Source organism: Pongo pygmaeus, chromosome 23 (genome assembly GCF_028885625.2).
Source record: "Pongo pygmaeus isolate AG05252 chromosome 23, NHGRI_mPonPyg2-v2.0_pri, whole genome shotgun sequence".
In the NCBI taxonomy this organism is placed as follows: domain Eukaryota; kingdom Metazoa; phylum Chordata; class Mammalia; order Primates; family Hominidae; genus Pongo; species Pongo pygmaeus.
In genome coordinates, this window is record NC_085931.1 from 42,145,478 (window position 1) to 42,165,710 (window position 20,233).

The following is a 20,233-nucleotide window of genomic DNA, read 5'->3' on the forward strand; positions in this document are numbered from 1 at the left end:
CAGCACTCTTAAGGCTCCTGGGAACTTTCAGGACCTCCTTTCTCAGGATTGCAAACACAAGACTATTTGAGCTTTCACTTTTGAGAAGCGGTTACTAATACCTATACTCTGGGAAAGGGCTAATGCAGATAGAAGACTGTGGTCACTGCATCAGGCAACAGACCATTTCCGCTAAATTTAGTGACTCCAGGAAGGCCAGTGAAGAAATAACACACGTAGCAACCAGAGACTGTGTTGTAATATGTTGGCTGACAGCTGGGTACTTTCTGTGATGCTGAAAGCCACATTCATTTTCTCTCCCTCATCCCCATCTAAGCAAGCCTGGTAGAATCATAATTACAGTAATAGGTACCACTTATTGAGTACTCTGTGCCAGACACCCTCCTAAGCATATGACATGCATAGCACATTTAATCCTTACAATGACTTAATAAAATGTAGTACTGGTCTTACCTACTTCAAGAATAGGGAAATGGAGGTTACTTGTTTAAAGTCACAGAGCTAATAGGTAGCATAGCTGGGATTTGAACTCAGGCATTCTTACTCCTTTCCTGCAAGAGTCTCTTGGCATTCTTGAATGCAAGCATATTTCTTAACCTCACTAAGGCTCAGTTTCCTCTTCTATAATATGGGGTAAAAAGCCCTCACCCTGCCTGCCACACACTGGTAGGGTCAGATAACATTGAAGGGTATTAGTTTAAAGGCTTCATGGACTCTAAAATGTCAACAAAAGTGCTGTTAACTTTCTTCTGGGTCTCAGGCTCCTGATGCAGAGTCAGTGGAGCAACGCTGCCATCTGCTGTTGTGCTGTTGATGTTGCTGCCACACTTACTAACCTAAACCTTTGATTCTGGCTGTGGCCTTCTCCGGAAGGTGTTTACTCATTTGTCCAGTTTATCTTTTAGGAAACGGCCAGCCAGTAGATCATTAAGGCTGGCTATTGGACGGGAGCTGGGGCCTGCCTGACAGAAGAAGGAAGGGCAGACATCTGGTTCTTCCTCTGCCCCTACAGGAGACTCCAGCCTGACCACAGAGTGGTCCTCCTAGGATGTAGCAGCAGCATATGACCTTGAATGTGCCTTAATCCTGCTCTTTACTTTGGGAAGAGAGCTAAGGACCCACAGACTTTTCACAGCTTCTGTAGGAGGCAGAGGTAGAAAAATGGAGAGAGATGAGGCCAGAGATAGAGAACTGATATTAATTAAACGTTGTATTAAGAACCTCACTTAGATTATCTGATTCAATCCTCATAATAACCCTGCAACCCCCACCTTTTTTTGAGACAGGGTCTTGCTCTGTTGTCCAGGCTACAGTGCACTGGTACAATCATAGTTCACTGCAGCGTCAACCTCCTGAGCTCAAGCAATCCTCCCACCTCAGCCTTGCAAGCAGCTTGGACTACAGGCGTGCCACCACACCTTGCCAATTTTTTTTATTTTAAGTAGAGACAAGGTCTTATTAATACTATGTTGCCCAGGCTGGTCTTGAACTCCTGAGCTCAAGCGATCCTCCTGCCCCAGCCTCCCAAAGTGCTTGGGATTACGGGAGTAAGCCACTGTGCCTGGCCAGTGCAACCCCCATTTTATACTAAAACAGGAAGGCCCAGAAAGATTTGGAGTAACTTGTCCAGGGTCACAGGGTCACACAGCTGATATTTGAACTCAGGTCTCCCTGGCTCCCAAGAGAGTCTGCTTTCCACTAGGACTCCCAGGAAAAAAAAAAACAGTAGACTTGGAGACAGAAAATCTGATTTGAGTCTTAGTTGAGCTAGGCTAACTGTGTAACTGTGGGCAAGTTCCTTAGCCCCTGTGAGCCTCGGTTTCTTATCTGTAAAATGTCATAAAAGTAATCCATCTCATGGAGTAGTTGTGATGATCAAGGACTCTGAAAACATTAGAATGGTTTAATGTGAAGGATTAGCAGCAGCACATGGCAGCATTGTGCATCTTATATTAACTATCCAAATATATCAAGCATCATTTGCTATATATAAATGGCATCAAATTAGGCACTGTGGGGGATACGGAGTTGGCATACTAGCCTGGCCTCTTAATTAATTCATTAATTAGCTTACTTATTTTTGAGACAGGTGTTGCTCTATTGCCCAGGCTGGAGTGCAGTGGCATGATGATAGCTTACTATAGCCTCAATCTCCCAGGCTTAAACAATCCTCCTGAGTAGCTGGGACTACAGGCACACGCTACCATGCCCAGCTAAATTTTTTTTTATTTTTTTGTAGAGACAGGGTCTTGCTCTGTTGCCCAGGCTGGTCTCAAACTCCTGGGCTCGAGATCCTCCCACCTGGGCCTCACAAAGTGTTGGGATTACAGGTATGAGCCACGGCACCTGGCCTGGTCTCTTAACTGGTTCCCTAAGACAGCTGGAAATAGAGAATGTCATGGAGCATTCCTAACCATGGGCTCCAGCCTGGCTTTCATTCTGTTTCTCCCCTGAAACAACATTCCTTTAGTAATATTCCAAATAACAGCTTCATCAGTCCGTCTACCTACCACTCTTCATGCTTCATCTTATATGACCTCCCAAACTGCACTAAGGGTTGTATTAGAGAAAAGTGGATAAAGTTCGGAGTCAGGCTGCTTGAGCTTAAATGCCAGCTTCACTTACCAGCCACCTGACCATGAGTCAGCTGCTTAACCACTCTTTGCCACAGTTTCCTTGTCTATGAAAAGGGAAATGGCTCCCACCTCAAAAAGTTGTTAACATTAAATTCAATCATGTATTCAAAGTCCTGAGCATAATGCCTGGCCATGACTGGGACTTAACAGATGTTAGCATTTATTATTAGTATCTGCCAATCTTGAAATGTTCTCTTCCCTTGGGTTTCATGACGTTCCATACTCTTCTGGTTTTCTCTTACCTCTCTGGTAATACCTGTTTGCTTATCCTTCTTTGTCCAGCTCTGAGATGTTACCATTCCTTCAGGCATGCTATCTGTTTTCTCGTTAGGCAGTCTTACACACACTCATGGCTTCCTTCCATTGTCCTCCACACACTGATGACCCTAAAATCAGTATCTCCAGCCTAAACCTTTCCACTGAGTTCTAGACCCATATGTTGTACTATCAACCTGGCTTGTCCATTTGAATGTCTTCCAGGCACTTCAGACTCTCTTCTCTAGACTTTGCTGGACTTTCACCCTTCCCCCTAAAATTGGCTCCTCTTCCATTGAAACATGTATGTCATTGAGAGGCACCACCATCCACCCAGTGCCTAAGCCAGAAACCTAGGAGTCCTTGATACCTCTTCTCTCTCATCCTGCATATCCAAGCCTATCAGTTTTATCTCTAAATTATATTTTGGTAGGTTTACTTCTTTCCTTTTCTCCCACCACCACCCTACTCCAAGCTACCATCATCTCACCTGGATGTCTGCAATAGCCTCATCTCCCACAACCACTCTGCACCCCCCAATCTATTCTCTATAGAGCAGTTGGAAGGAGTGATTTTTGTTGTTTGTTTTGTTTTGTTTTAGACAAGAGTCTCACTCTGTTCCCCAGGCTGGAGTGCAGTGGCACAATTTCGGCTCACTGCAACTTCTGCCTCCCGGGTTTAAGCAATTCTCCTGCCTCAGCCTCCCAAGTAGCTGGGATTAAGGCACCTGCCACCGTACCCAGCTAATTTTTATATTTTTAGTAGAGACGGGGTTTCACCATGTTGGCCAAGCTAGCCTCGAACTCCTGACCTCAAGTGATCCACCTGCCTCAGCCTCCCAAAGTGCTGGGATTACAGGTGTGAACCACTGCACCTGGCTGGAAGGAGTGATCTTAAAAAAAAAAAAACAAACTTGACTACGTCACTCTGTGTTGTCTCTCCTACCTTGTATACTTCCACAACTTCTCAGTGTTCTTGGATAAAGACCAAAGTCCTTAACTTGGCCGGGCGCGGTGGCTCACACCTATCATCTCAGCACTTTGGGAGGCCGAGGCAGGCAGATCATGAAGTCAAGAGATCGAGACCATCCTGGCCAACATGGTGAAACCCCGTCTCTACTAAAAATACAAAAATTAGCTGGGCATGGTGGCGTGTGCCTGTAGTCCCAGCTACTTGGGAGGCTGAGGCAGGAGAATCACTTGAACCTGGGAGGCAGAGGTTGCAGTGAGCCGAGATCACGCCACTGCACTGCAGCCTGGTGACAGAGTAAGACTCCATCTCAAAAAAAAAAAAGAAATCCTTAATTTGGCCTACGGTAGAGCCCTCCGTAATCTGGCCTCTCTCCACATCTCCACAACCTCCTGCTCCCTGCACTTCAGCCTCACCTCTCTTCTGCACAGGCCCTCCTTCTGACAAGGGGTTTGTTCATTCTGCTCCCTCTGCCTGGAATGCCCCCTTACTCTTTTCGCTTAACTCCTGCTTGTCATTTAGATCTTTACCTGGATGGCTCAGAGAAATATAGAAGTAATTCTTCACCCTGAAAAATAGGTTAGGTCCCTGTTTTATGTTTTCATAGACCTTTCCTTTGAGGCTTTTTTTAAAAAAGTAGTTTTAGTCTCACATTTATTCATGTGATCATCTCCTTAATGATATCTTAAGACCTCTAATAGAACAATTTGGTCATGAACTGTGGGGTTTTTGCCCCTCATTGTGTCATCACTGAGCATATTGTTGGCATAGGAGGGATATTTGTTGAATGAATTGCTAGAGGTGGCCAAGAGATATGATGTAAGTCAGGCTTTTCCCTGCCCTTCCCCTTCCCCTTCCCCACATCCTTCCTATAGCAGCCACCGTGGCTGCAGTTACTGTAAATGGCAAGAAGGAATCAGTTCCGGACATTGGTTGTTGTAGAAAATTGCCTGCAAGTGTCAGGGTGATAAGTTAAAGCTTTGTCTTTTGCCCTCAGAGGAGCTATCCCATAGTGAGTAGAAGCCAGAGAAGCTGACCCCAGGAGTCCTTCTTTCCAGCAGCAGGTCTTGAGCTGCACTTTTCTGTAGCTACAGTCCAGGCAGGAACAAGCCCTAGGTACCTCCAGAGAGGGGGGCAAGAGAGGAAGAATGAGTTCAGCTACTCTAGCTACCAAACTGATTATGAATTGCCCTGAAATCTGAAAAATTTCAATTCCAATCTTAAGTTTGTTTTGTTTCATTTTGTTTTCTTAAATTTTATATTTGAAAGATGGCATTAACTAAAGATATACATTCAGTATAGAGTGAAAAAAATGGAATACTTGCATAGTATCTTTTACTTATAGGTGATTTATGATGGGGAGTGGGGTGGATAGGTTGGCAGTTCCCCCAAGAACTTGGAAACGAAGTTTGTCCTCTGTGAGTTGAACTAATTAGATCCAGAAGTAATGAGAGCAGTATTGTGTTGTAGTTAAGAGCACACTCTAGAACCAGATTGCTTGGTTTCAAATCCTGGTTCTGCCATTTATTATCTGTGTACTTTGGGCAAGTTACTTGCCCTTTGTGTGCTTCATTTTTCTCATCTAGAAAATGGAGAGGCCAGGCGTAGTGGCTCATGCCTATAATCCCAGCACTTTGGGAGGCCGAGGCGGGCAGATCACCTGAGGTTAGAAGTTCAAGACCAGCCTGGCCAACATGGTGTAACCCTGTCTCTACAAAAATATAAAAATTAGCCAGGCATGATGGCGGGTGTCTGTAATCGCAGCTACCCAGGAGCCTGAGGCGAGAGAAACAGTTGAACCTGGAAGGCGGAGGTTGTAGTGAGCCAGGATTGCACCACTGCACTCCAGCCTGGGTGACAAGAGCTAGACTTGGTCTAAAAAAAACAAAAGAAACTGGAGATACAGGCCGGGTGCAGGGCTTACACCTATAATATCAGCACTTTGGGAGGCCTAGGCGGGAGGATTGCTTGAACTCAGGAGTTTCAAGATCAGTCTGGGTAACAGAGCAAGACCTCATCCCCACAAAAAATAAAAAATTTAGCCAGGCATGGTGGCTTATGCCTGTGGTCCCAGCTACTCAGGAGGCTGAGGCGAGAGGATTGCTTGAGCCCAGGAGGTTGAGGCTGCAGTGAACCATGACTGCACCACTACATGCCAGCCTGGATGACAGAGCAAGACCCTATCTCAAAAAAAAGAAAAAGAAAAGAAAGAAACGAGCCAGTCGCATTTGCTCACGCCAGTAATCCCAGCACTTTGGGAGGCCAAGGCAGGCGGATCAGTTGAGGTCAGGAGATCGAGACTAGCCTGGCCAACATGGTGAAACCCCATCTCAACTGAAAATACAAAAATTAGCCAGGCATGGTGGCATGCTCCTGTAGTCCCAGCTACTCACTTGGAGGCTGAGGCACGAGAATCGCTTGAACCCAGGAGGCGGAGGTTGCAGTGGGCCAACATCATGTCACTGCACTCCAGCCTGGGAGACAGAGTGAGACTCTGTCTCAATAAATAAATAAACATAAAATAAAATTTAAAAATATGGAGGCTGGCAGGCGTGGTGGCTCACGCATGTAATCCCAGCACTTTGGGAGGCCGAGGCGGGCGGATCACAAGGTCAGGAGATCGAGACCATCCTGGCTAACACAGTGAAACCCCGTCTCTACTAAAAATACAAAAAACTAGCCAGGCATGGTGGCGGGCGCCTGTAGTCCCTGCTACTCGGGAGGCTGAGGCAGGAGAATGGCGTGAACCTGGGAGGCGGAGCTTGCAGTGAGCTGAGATCGTGCCACTGCACTCCAGCCTGGGCGACAGAGCAAGACTCCGTCTCAAAAAAAAAAAAAAATGGAGGTTGGGCGCAGTGGCTCACACCCGTAATCCCAGCACTTTAGGAGGCCAAGGCGGGCGGATCACCTGAGGTCAGGAGTTCCAGACCAGCCTGGCCAACATGGTGAAACCTTGTCTCTACTAAAATTACAAAAATTAACCAGGCATGGTGGCAGGTACCTGTAATCCCAGCTACTTAGGAGACTAAGGCAGGAGAATAGCTTGAACCTGGGAGGTGGAGGTTGCAGTGTGCTGAGATCGCGCCACTGCACTCCAGTAGAGTGAGATTCCGTCTCAAAAAAAAAAAAAAGAAGAAATGGAGATATGCACTTACTACCTACCTCCTTAAAACCTACCCTCACAGTATTACTGTGAATAAAAGTGTGTGTAGCACTGGGAACACTATTCACAGAGCACTCATGAATGTTTGCTCTTTGTTATTAGTTACTAGAGAGGCAAATGTCTGCCAGGGCTGAATAATATATGTGAATTGATGATTGTCGCACATATCTAAAGAAGTAGTTTTTTCAATTAAAACTTAGTTTAAAAACCAATATAAGGCCGAGCGCAGTGGCTCACACCTGTAATCCCAGCACTTTAGGAGGCCGAGGTGGGCAGATCATTTGAGGTGAGGAGTTCGAGACTAGCTTGGCCAACATGGTGAAACCCTGTCTCTACTAAAAAAAAAAAAAAAGTACAAAAATTAGCCAGGCGTGGTGGCAGGTCCCTGTAATCCCAGCTACTTGGGAGGCTGAGGCAGGAGAATTGCTTGAACCCAGGAGGTGGAGGTTGTAATGAGCCGAGTTTGTGCCACTGCACTTCAGCCTGGGCGACAGAGGGAGACACTGTCTCAAAAAAAAAAAAAAAAAAAAAAAAAAACCAATATAATAAATAAGTGGCCAGCAATGAAACAGAAAGTGAAAAGTTAGTGAAGCAAAACTAGTACTGTATTCAGATAAAGATGCTGAATCTAGAATAGGGTCCTTTGTGGCAAGCAGGGCTAGTTTGGCTGACTCACCACTTCCAGGATGAAATTTCTTTCAGTGGCTACTCATTTCCCTTTATTTTAAGTCCATGCTCACAGAGCAACCTTCTGATGCCTAATTCAGCTTCCTGGGATTCTTAATAACAGGAAGGGTCTGGAAATAGTACCTGTATAGGGGATATGGGTGTTCTGATTTTAATAGTCAATTCATAAGTGTATAGAGGGTTTGATAAATGGTTAGATCAGAACCATCACAGAATGTCTACACCTCTTTGGACATTAGGAAGGTCAAAAACCTGAAAGGCCAAAAGCTAGGCCTAGATTAGGGTCATTCACCAAGAAAACATCAGCCTTGAAGAGTTCTCTGGGTGGTCCACCAGTCAACCTTCCTTTGATCACACCTCCTTCCTCGTTGCTTCTTTAAGCACTGACCTGTAATGGGTATGGAATTTTTTGCTCACCTAACTTCTTCCTTTTACAGAGGAAGAAATTGAAGCCCAGAGAGATTTAATGGCTTGCCTAAGATCACATAGCAGATTTTCTGTTAACCAGGGTGATTTTTCAGGTGTTCCCTGCCAGACGACGGCTTTTTTGCTTGAATTGCCTAGAGATTTCTTGAGATATCCAAAGCATTTTTCCCAGTGCAGCCTGGAGAAGGATGTCCATGTCAACACAGCATTTGTTACTCAATGTTAGACATTCAATTTTCTAATTAGTATCATGGAGCAACAGTGGATGATTATCTATAAGGGGTTGCAATTCCATGCTTATGTGCTTACAGCCCATATAGACAAATACCAGCTGTTAAAATGACAAGGCAGTAGAGATGTGGCCCCAGGACAAAGGCATACTCTGCTGTTAGTGAACACTAGTTGGCCAGCAAATTTCACATGGGCATATACATGGCCAACCGTAGACTTTAGGCATTTATACCCATTCAAAGAGCCAAACTGGCAACTAAAGATCAGCATTCTCTGGCGTTTCAGCTTTGCGTTCTGTTAGGAATCACTGCTTGCTTAAATACTTCTGATAGCTCTTCACTGCCTGTAGGCAACTCTTTTGCCTAGCAGACTTGGTCTTTAGTGCTCTGCCCCTACTCTCTTCCACCATCCTGGCCTCCTGTGTAATTGCTGCCCATATGTGCCGTGCACTAGAGCTTACAGACCTGCTCAGCGTTATGTGAGCATACCATACTCTTTATGCCTCAGTGCATTTGCACATGTTGTTCCTTCAGGCCAGAATGCCTCTTACTGCCTGGCAATCAGCCTATTAGAGTCTGCCACTACCATCCCGTCTTCTGTGGAGGAGCCCCCCGCCAAATCCACCCATACCTCTCCCCACCAATCGGAGACTTTTTCTCTCTTTGTTATTCTCTTCGTTATTCTCTTCATACCTCAGTTATATCCATTTCAGTATTTGTTTACACATCTAGCATGACTCTTAGAGTATGAAATTCTCCAAGTGTGGAGCCGTATCTAGTTTGTCTTTGCATCCCAGAGCTTAGCAAAGTGCCTAGAACGTAGTGGGTGCTCAGAGTGTTTGCTGGGTGAATGATGTATTTGTTGAATGACTCTTTGGACACTTGAATAAAGTCCATCCAGTATGTACCATTACCATCTCTTTGCTCTACAATATTCTTTTAGGCAAGAGCTTATCTTTTGAGGTGATAAGATAAGCTCAAACTTATATAGACAAAGACCTCAGTCTGTAAATGTCATCCTTAAGTCTTAAACCATCAAAACCAGAGCCTCAAGGAATGGCATGCCTTCTGCAACTGTAGCAACCTGCTGTGCTTATTTTGCCTTGTTTTTCATTTTTCCCCCGAAGGCTAGAGTCCCTTCTCCCATGGGCAGTGCTGGAATTGTGCTAACAAATTCTTTCTCCATCCTTACGATTACAAAAAAACCCCTCAGCACCTCATGCCAGACTTGAGTTAAGTTTGTTTTCTTTTGTGTGTCAGCTGTATTCTGGTCATGACTTCCTGATGATGCCCTATAGAGATTTTGCTGAGATCAGAGGGTGCTCCACTCCCATCAGTAGCACTGACTCTTGCAGAAGCACCGTTTCTGAAGTTGGCTAATGTCATCCCTCCTGTTTGTTTGTTTGAAATTTGTTTTAGTTCCAGAGATAGCACTTTCATGGAATGACGCTATCTTCTAGAATCACTTTTTTTTTTTTTTTTTGAGTTGGAGTCTCGCTGTGTCGCCAGGCTGGAGTGCAGTGGTGCAATCTCAGCTCACTGCAATCTCCACCTCCTGGGTTCAAGTGATTCCCCTGCCTCAGCCTCCTGAGGAGCTGTGACTACAGGCGCACACCCCCACTCCTGGCTAATTTTATGTGTTTTAGTAGAGACGGGGTTTCACCATGTTGGCCAGGATGGTCTCGATCTCCTGACCTTGTGATCTGCCTGCCTCAGCCTCCCAAAGTGCTGGGATTACAGGTGTGAGTCACCGCGCCTAGCCTAGAATCACCTTTTTATACCATAACGTGAGCACCACTGCCGTGTCACCGAGGAAAGAGAGAGGCAGCTACTGTGGGGTTACAAATGGGTAAGAGTGGCACCAGGAAGGTGAAAGTCTCTACTTAGCCAAGGCTTAACAAAATGTCAATCACCAAACATTTATTTATTAAGCTACGTTCAGGATAAGAAGATGAACAAGCTATCTGTACATTCATTTTCTCGTTTGTAACAAGGTAATGATAGTGATCTATCGTGCCTGCCTCTGAGGGTTATTGTGAGAATAAAATGAAATCAAGTGGAAAAGCACTTAGGAAAAAGAAAAGCATTGGTTTTCAATTGTTAGTGTGGATCAGAAACACTGGGGCTTGTTTAAAATGCTGATTCTTAGCCCCAATCTCAGCGATTCTGATTCTGTATACCTGAAGTAGGGCTGAGGAATCTTGATTTTCAACAAGCTGACCAGAGGGTCCAATGCTGCTATTCCTTTAGTTACACTTTCAGAAATATTACTGTAAATCAAATGGCAAGAATAAAATAGTTATTTGAGGCAGTTTTAGTATGTTGGACTTGGAGTTCAAACACTTGGGTCAAACTCCAGCTTTGTCAGTTCCTAGACCTGTGACCTTAAACAGAAACCTTCTCTGTGAACCTTAGTTCCCTCAGGAATGGCTCTGGTCACCTCCTGCCGTACTCCATTGATGACTCACCACATAAGGCTCCCTGGGAGTCCCCCAAACCTTTGCTCTCTTAACTCCTTCTATAGCCTCCTACATCTCCTGCAGGTGCTGTCTTCTCCTCCTTTTTCCAGGCCCTGCTCTGCCACAGCATTCATTCTCCTCTGGGAAGGGTTCCTTCAATGTGTCTCCAAGCACATCACACCCAGGAAGGACCCTGTGGCCATATCTGTCTATCACCAGATCAAACTACGTGAAGGCAGGCACTAGGTACTCTCAGTGCCCAGCATAGGCCTGGCCCCATACCAGGTGTCCACAGATGCCTAGTAAAGAAACCTTTGATTCAGGACCCCCATGATGAGCAACTACAGCACTAGAACAGTGATAATAACTAATGTTTATAATGCATCTTCAGTTTACAGAGGCCTTTTGTACTCATCATCTAGTTTAGTTCCTGCAACAACCTCTTGAGGAATATAGCACAAGCAGGGCAGGGGAAGCCCAGAGATGTTAAATAATTTATCCAAGTTTATGCTGCTGGGAAGGGCAGCACTGAAATTAAAAGAAAAGTTTTCCAAGCTCAAATCCCTGCCCTTTCCTCAATGTGAGCTTTAGCAAGGTATTCAGGAATCCTGCCTCTACAGTTCAGAGCCTCAAATTGCTGGGTATGTTGAGTTCTTGTATCTGATTTTTCTAGATTTCCTGCCCACATTCTTACTGTCTGGATATCAGGAAAGAGTTTATCAAATGCCTGTGGAAATCCAAGATAAGGTCTCATGATGAGTAACCCAGTGAAAACATGAAGTCAAGTCTAACTAGTCACTACTATTTCACTACTGCTGACTCCTAATGATCAGCTCCTTTTCTAAGTTCTTACTGTCCACTTATTCCATCATCTGCCTAGAATTTATGTGAAGGAATCAAAGCAAAAGGATCATAAGGCTTACTTTTTCCAGTATCTTTTTCCTCCTTTTTGAAAACTGGGCCAGTTAGCTGTCTCCATTTTTATTTCATGAATACATCCCCAGCACCTGGTATGTAGTAGATATGGAACATTATACTTTGGAAATATTGCACCCATTCTCCAGTTTCTCCAAAGTTACTAACAATGGTTCCATCACTGTGCCAACATATTTTCTTTTTTCAATATATTGGGAAATAATTTTGCCAGTCTGAAAATCTGAACACATTTCATGTGACTTGGTATCCTCATATGTCTTGGGCTTCCAATTCTCCATTCCTAGTTTCAAGTTCATGAACTATAAAACAAAGGATTAGACTAAATCTCTGAAGTTCTATCCAGATGCCAAATTCTTTTCTCTTTGCGTGATACCTAAGATAGATGCCAAATATTGTCTTTTACCTGGTGTTTGTGAACCTGACATCACATTACAGGAGTAGCAGATACTAAGCTCTCACTCTATAAAACACTGAGTTCCATGAGCCAGGTACTGAAGTGGGCTTGCTCACGTATGTTCTCATTTAATGCTCATAACCCTGTGAAGCTGGGAATTGCTGGGACATTTTATTTATTTATTTATTGAGACAGAGTCTGGCTCTGTCACCTAGGCTGGAGTGCAATGGCACGATCTTGGCTCACCGCAACCTCCGCCTCCCAGGTTCAAGCGATTCTCTTGCCTCAGCCTCCCCCGTGGCTGGGATTACGGGCACACACCACCACACCCAGCTAATTTTGTATTTTTAGCAGAGATGGGGTTTCTCCATGTTGGCCAGGTTGGTCATGAACACTTGACCTCAAGTGATCTGCCTGCCTCAGCCTCCCAAAGTGCTGGGATTACAGGCATGAGCCACCATGCCCGCCCGGGACCCTTGTTTTAGAAGGATGACTGACGCTATAATGTAGAAAGTGATTTGGAAGAGGGGAGGAGTGGGGCACGAAAGATGGTTAGTAGATGGGGGTGGTAATGCTTACCTTTCAGGATTTGGAGGTTTCAGAGTCCTCAAAAATTCTCTTCTTTGATTGGAGTCCTCCCAGCCAATAGAGGGCTTCACACAAACAGTTCCTTGGGTTTTGAATTGTTTGACCAGAGCTTTCTTCCGACAAAAGGTTGGGGTGATTCATTCACTTACCACACCTTGCCTGAACATTCACTAGGGGCTGCTGGTTATGAAGGCTATTGTTCTCCAGCCTGTCACAGACGCTTTGAAGACCTGTGCCTCAGCTGGTTCTAAGGAGTCAGTTTGTTCAGCTCTGTGCCAGGTTTCCAACTTATGAAATGTGCTGGAGATAACACCTCTCCTGCCATTTTATCCCTACTGTAACTGCCAGTCGAAGGATTCCTGCAGTTGCCTCTGGCAGCCGTAACTGCTAAATCTTCTGCCAGCTGCTCTGAGGACCTAGAAGAGTAGTTTTCTATCCAGGACCAGTTTCCAAGGGTGGGAGGGTGAAATATATCCTCCAGTGTGACATTTCATCTCCCAATGCTGGGTGGCTTGGGCCCTTTGAAGTTGGCTCTGAGGAACTACACACTTGGGTCTGAGCAGCCAGCAGCTTATCACATCTGGTGATCAATCCTTCAAAGGTTCCTCCTGAAGTCTGGATTTTTGGAGGTCAAATGGATTCCACCTGGGAGGGGCTTCTGCTTCAACTCAGGACATGGGGAGAAGGCTGTTCCTCTTCCGGGGGAGGCAGTTTTCATGGCATTGAGATGTCCTCTCATTTATTCCCCACCCACCCACCAAGTCCTTTGTAAGAGGAGTAGGGGGAGAGGAGAACGCCTGCAGCCTCCTGCTCACATTCCTAGACACCGACTCACTGAGCCCGCCGCTGCTGGAACAGCAGAGCTGTGTGAAATGTCAAGAGGAGTTATGCTCATGGGCTCCCTGGCCTCAGTCTCTTTGTGGCTTGCATATTCTTCCATTAGTACTGTGTTCATCACATGGAAATCAGAGGGTACAATTAAAAGATAATTTGCTAGTTCCAGACTTAATTTGGGGCCTCCTTCTTGCCTGATTGAATTACAGGGGAACATAATAGATTTTTGGTGAGAAATAGTTGGCTGTGTGGCTGGGAGAAAGATTGCTCCCAGCTCTCCAGCTGGGCAGCCCTTTCAGTATCCCGTATGTTATTTCCCCACTTCCAGCCCACCTCACCTCCTCTGTGGCCCTTGTGTGTCCCCTAGGCCAGGATCGTGACCTCCTGCTGAAGAGTTTAAACTAACTTGAGACCCAAGGAAAATAGAGAGCCCTCTGCAACCTCATAGGGGTGAAAAATGTTGATGCTGGGAGCTATTTAGAGACCTAACCAAGGCCCAGACAGAGACAGTGACTTGCTAAAGGCCACATAGCTAGCCCACAGTAGTTGTAACAATAGTCTTAATGATATTAACAGCTAACATTTATCAACCTTTAATGTGTCCCAGACTTTGTGCCAAGGGCTTACATGCAGTGCATTGTCACAGTCAAACCCAGACAGTCTGGCTCTGGGCCCAGGCTGAGCTTTGGTATAGCATGGTAGAACGTAGTCTATAATGTCTAGTCTGGGTTCAAATCCTGGCTTCACTTCTCACATTTTACAGCTGAGTGACCTCAGGCAAGTGATTTAACCTCCCTGTACCTCAGATGCTTTATCTGTAAAGAGAGAAATCACAGCACTGTGGAATAGTGTGAGTTAAAATTCATTCATACAAGTAGTGCTGCAAGCAGTGCCTAATGCAGGGTGAGCACCTGTTCAGTGCTTACTTCTTCTGGCTGCCTCTGGGGCTAGAGTGTGGTGTCTTCGTGGTATAGATAGATAGATATGGCTGAGCTCTGCACAAACGCCAAGAGCTGTTCTTCACTATTAGAGGTAGTAAACAGAGTGGTTGAGCTCTGTGGTTCTAGAACAGAGGCCGGCAAGCTATGGCCCATTGCCTATTTTAATAAGGCCTGTGATTGATTGATTTTTTTTTTTTTCTTTTCGAGACGGAGTTTCACTCTTGTTGCCCAGGCTTGAATGCAATGGCACGAACTCAGCTCACCGCAACCTCTGCCTCCTGGGTTCAAGCGATTCTCCTGTCTCAGCCTCTCAAGTAGCTGGGATTACAGGCATGTGCCACCACGTCTGGCTAATTTTTGTATTTTTAGTAGAGACAGAGTTTCTCCATGTTAGTCAGGCTGGTCTCGAACTTCCAACCTCAGGTGATCTGCCCGCCTCGGCCTTCCAAAGTGCTGGGATTACAGGTGTGAGCCACCATGCCCGGCCTGATTGATTGATTTTTTTAGTAGAGATAGGGTCTTGGTTTGTTACCCAGGCTGGTCTCAAACTTCTGGCTTCAAGCAGTCCTCCCTCCTTGGCCTCTCGAATGCTGGGATTATAGGCATGAGCCACTATGCCTGGCCTATATGACCTGTGATTTTTAATGGTTAGGGTAAAAAAAGCAAAAGAATGCTTTGTGACATGTGGAAATTACATGAAACTCAAATATCAGTGTCCCAGCCTGGGCAACAAAGTGAGACCCTGTCTCTACAAAAAATTAAAAAAATTAGCCAGGGCCGGGCGCAGTGGCTCACGCCTATAATCCCAGCACTTTGGGAGGCCGAGGCAAGTGGATCACCTGAGGTCAGGAGTTCAAGACCAGCCTGACCAATATGGTGAAACCCTGTCTCTACTAAAAACACAAAAATTAGCCGAGCATGGTGGCATGCGCCTGTAGTCCCAGCTACTTGGGAGGCTGAGACAAGAGAATTGCTTGAACCTGGGAGGCAGAGGTTGCAGTGAGCCAAGATCACAACACTACACTCCAGCCTGGGCAACAGAGCGAGACTCTGTCACACACACACACACACACACACACACACACACAGACACACACAGAGCGAGACTCCGTCTCACACAAACACACAGAGCGAGACTCTGTCACACACACACACACACACACACACACACACACACACACACACAGACACACACAGAGCGAGACTCTGTCTCACACAAACACACAGAGCGAGACTCTGTCACACACACACACACACACACACACACACACACAGAGCGAGACTCCGTCTCACACAAACACACAGAGCGAGACTCTGTCACACACACACACACACACACACACGCACGCACGCACGCACGCACACACACACACTCTAGCCGGGTATGGTGGCCTGCACCTGTGGTCCCAGATGCGCTGGAGGCTTAGGTAGGAGTTTCACTTGAGCCTAGGTGGTCGAGGCTACAGTGAACCATGTTTATACCGCTGCACTTTAGCCAGGGCAACAGTGTGAGACTGAATCTCAAGAGAAAAAAAAAAAAAGAAAAAAATCTTTCCATAAGTAAATATCTATTGGAACACAGCCATGTCCCTTAGTTTATGTTTTATATATGGCTGCTTTTGCCCTATAATGACACAATTGAGTGGCCACGACAGTCTGTATGGCCTGCAGAGCCTAAGATATTTGCTGTCTGGCCCTTTACAGAAAAAGTGCCTTGACCTGTGCTCTAGAGCCATATGTACCAGGTTTGAAACTCAGCCTCACAGCTGGGCGTGATGGCACGCATCTGTAGTCCCAGCTACTCTGGAGGCTGAGGTGAGAGGATCACTTGAGTCCAGAAGGTCGAGGTCGAGATTGTAGTGAGCCATGATGGCACCACTGCACTCCAGCCTGAGTGACAGAGACCCTGACTCAAAAACAAAAAACAAAAAACAAAAAAAAACCACCCTCACCACTTACCAGCTATTTGTCTTGAGAATAGTGACATAACCCCTCAGAACCTATTTCCTAATCTGTTAAATGAGGCTGATGATGTTTCCTCCTTTTACTGGCAATTTAAATATGATGGATAATAAATGCTTAGCACTTAACACAGGGCCTAGAACATATTAACTGCTCAATAAATGGTAGCTTCTTAACAGTATTCAAACCCATGTGCTCTTATCACAGGCATTGTTGTCCCTGTGTCCAGTTGGTGGAATGGGAAAAGGCTCCCTTGTAACCCCATCTACCATCTTTATCAGACTTTCCTGCCATGGTTCACAGTAAGAGATAGAAGCTGCAGGGTGACTTCTGGCTCTTTACAATGGTGAGAGGTTTGTGCCTGGTGAGGGAGAGCTGATGTCACTGCCCCAAATCCAGTAGTGAGATCTGAGTGTTCTGGTTTCCTCCAGCAGCCTTGCTTTTTCCTTTACAATCCTGCAGGCAGGGAGACAAGGGCTTTCTACATGGTAGGCTCTGGTTTGGTCATCGTCACAACTGGGGGCTGTTCAGGTGGGCTCTCATTCCAGATACCTAGGCTTATCAATCCCTTTTGGCACCCCAGGCCTTCTTCTCCCTCATGCCCCATTTTTCAGTTTGAAAAGCATGGTTATCACTGGACAAGTAGAAGAAGCTCCACTGTCCACTGAGGCCAGTGGATGGCGTTCTGCATGTGAACACTCAGTGAATAGTGAGTGAATGAGAGTAACCTGGGCTCCATCGTATTTGCAGAGGGCTTTGGAAAAGATTTTTCTCCTTGAAGAGCCAGAATGAAGCCTGGTAGTGGGAGAGCTCCAGCTCTAGAGTCACATGAGCCTACATTTAAATCCCAGCCCTGCCACTGACTCCCTTTTTTACCTTGAGTGAGTTACCAAATCTCTCTGTACCTCACTTTTCTTGTCTGTAGAGTGAGAATAAGTCCTGTCTCAGAGAAATAAAAGAGTGCATATAGTGTTTGCCACATGGAGACACATCAGGTGTAGGTTAATACTCTGGGCCTTGTTTCCTTATTTGCAACACAGCCCTGCCCTGGAGTGGAAGTGGCACCTCCCATTGGTCAGCTCTTGAGGCTGTCCCCAGGCCAGGCAGAGGGAGGGAATGAATGGGAGCCCTAGTGCCAGGACAGAACAGATGTCAGCTCAGAGCTAGGATGGCTCTCTGGACCTGTCTCTCCTACCAGAGGTCCCCCCGTCTGGTGTGGCTCTTCCTGGACCTGGCATCCTCTGCTTTTTTTTTTTTTTTTTCACCTCCAAGCAGAATTACTGTCCTGTAGGCAGCTCCTCTGCTTGAGGACATCTGGGGCCAGATATGTTCACCCTCTATCCTGCCTTGCCCTTCCCTGAGCTCAGGATGGACGCTCAATCGGTCCCAGTTATTGTCTGCAGCGCCTGCCTGCAGCCTCGATCCAGCCCAGCTCCACCCCTTGCCTGCAAGGTCTGTTTCCTAACAGCTGCTCCAACCACACACCTCGGTTCTGCGGGAGCCCCTCCTCTTCCTCCCTCCCTCCCTCCCTCATTCAGGGGTGGGACTGAAGAAGAAGGCTAACTTGACAGCAGCGCTTCTTTCGTAGCTAGTCACCGGCCCCTGCTCAAGAATGCCAGTGTGTGTGTAGCCTCCGCAGAGAGGTCGTTTTCTCGGAGTCCAGAGGGGCCGCCTGAGCTTCTGAGAACTAGGGAGGAGCCATCCCAGCCATGAGCCCCTGTGGGAATCTGCTGGGGGCCAAGTGGCCTGGAGTCCTCAGGCTCCCCCAGCTGCTCCGGAGGGAGAGGTGAGCTCAGGGCAGCCTGCCTGCAGCCAGAGGTGCCGGGAGCCCCAGGCCTGTCATGGTGGCCATCTACAGCCGGCCTGAGGCAGTCACAGACGGATTTGCAGCTGAGCCTGTCCATCTGGTGTGGGAAGAAGATGGGGAGTTACTTGTCAGTCCCAGCTTACTTCACCTCCAGAGACCCATTTCGGTGAGTTGGTCTCCGAGTTCCCCTCTCCATCTCTCCTGGCCCCTGGTCCTGAGAGGAGGGTGGTCTCCCTAAATGTCCTTCTCACTTAGTCCTTTACCATCAGTTCTGCCGGGCAGAAGCCAGTAGAGGTTATACCCAAGGAGAATCGGCCTTGTGAGATACCCCCATTATGTCCTGGAAGTGGTGAGGGGTGGGATATACCCAGAAGGAACTTCTTAGGGAGCTCCAGCTCCCCTTCCATCCCAGACAAACCTGAATGAGCCTCCAAAAGATGCCACTGACCTGTCCATTCTAGGTGTTACTGCTTCCGGGCGGAATAGCACAAATAGAGTGCTGTTTCTAGCTCTCACATGTCTTACCTGCGGGCCATGCTGCCTGCCCAGGAATTTGTCCCAACAAGCAGGATGGGCAGGTTTTACCAAACCGTGGAAACTGGCAAGTCCTGGGTGTGGGTAGCCTGGTACACAGTAGGCACCTTATAAACGTTTGTTCTCTTAATGGCAGGCACATTTACCTCTGGCCTTGAAGGGCTTCTGAGCTCCCAGGTGAATGTAGTTGCTGGGGAAAGACCTGGGCGAGTGCTTCTAAGACTGGAGCCGTGGGCTTTAGAGTGTTCCTGAGCTGCTGGGCCAGCCCCCACACCTTCTCAGTCCCTAGGCCTAAGTACCTCCATGAGCCTCTCTCTGTGGGGCTTCTCAGAGGGAGATGTGGAAACTCTACCTCTAACCTGGCTTTCTTTGCTCATTGCCCCACTCCACCTCCCATAGAAACTCCCCAGGGGGTTTCTGGCCCTCTGGGTCCCTTCTGAATGGAGCCATTCCAGGCTAGGGTGGGGTTTGTTTTCATTCTTTGGGAGCAGCCTGTTGTTCCAAAAAGGCTGCCTCCCCCTCACCAGTGGTCCTGGTCGACTTTTCCCTTCTGGCTTCTCTAAGCTAGGTCCAGTGCCCAGATCTTGCTGCCGGGATACTAGTCAGGTGGCCAGGCCCTGGGCAGAAAAGCAGTGTACCATGTGGTTTTGTGGAATGGCTGGACCCTGGTAGAGTGCTGGGAAGTGTCTGGACTGGGGGAAGGGGGAAGGGAACTGGTCCTCAATGCTGACTCTACCAAGCGCCCTGCTAGACACTTTATCCTTTAATCTCAACAGCCTAAAGAGATTATATATCCCCATTTTACAGATGAGGCAACCAGTTTCAACAAAGTTAACAGATGGAGCCTCACTGGGCAGCTTTTTCTGTCTTCCTGACTTTCTCTCATCCTTCAGGGGGCTGCAGGTTTGTTTTCTTCTAGTGGAGAGGAAATTCTCAGGTTTGTTTTCCTCTCCTAGCAGAGCGTAAAAAAAGGGATAGTTTGCCTGACTTGTTGTTGAAGGTATGGCTGAGATTGTTTTCTAAAGAGCCAATGGAAATTTATCTTGAGTTTAGGAGAAAGCTTTTACCATGTGGAATTAAGATGCCAAGTGTTGAAGTAGCCACATTTCAGGTCCTCATTAATTTCTCTTAATCCTGGGAAGGCAGCTTAGGGGAAGGGTTGTTCCTTTAGGAGCCGGGAACCATACCCCTTTTACCCTTGGAGAGGCAGGGAAGCCAGGGAGGACACAACTTCTCAGGAAGAGGAGGAGCTAGAGCAGATAGTGAACTCTCAACCTGAACCTTTAAGGGCCAGACCACTAATGCCACCCAAGTCCACCTGCCGTTTGTCTTGTTCTGTCCCAGGCTTTCTGGAGAACCTGGTCTTCTTGCTGCCACCCCCCAAGCTCCGTTTGCCCAGCTAGAGTCTGGGG

General features: G+C 46.8%; 1 protein-coding gene across 6 annotated transcripts in view; it reads left to right on the top strand.

Annotated features, from left to right (window-relative positions):
• Positions 1-20,233, top strand: part of LIMK2 (LIM domain kinase 2) — a 68,486-nt gene that overhangs the window by 18,753 nt on the left and 29,500 nt on the right. The window contains exon 2 of one of the 6 annotated variants that reach the window (XM_054470382.2): positions 18,069-18,453. The exons of 2 other annotated variants lie outside the window; for them this stretch is intronic. In XM_054470382.2, coding sequence (XP_054326357.1) covers positions 18,401-18,453 — 53 coding nt within the window. In that variant the 5' untranslated portion in view covers positions 18,069-18,400. Of the gene's footprint in view, positions 1-17,760; positions 18,454-20,233 lie in introns of those variants that run through there. 3 more of the 6 variants (XM_054470384.2, XM_054470386.2, XM_063663201.1) reach the window with 3 other exon arrangements.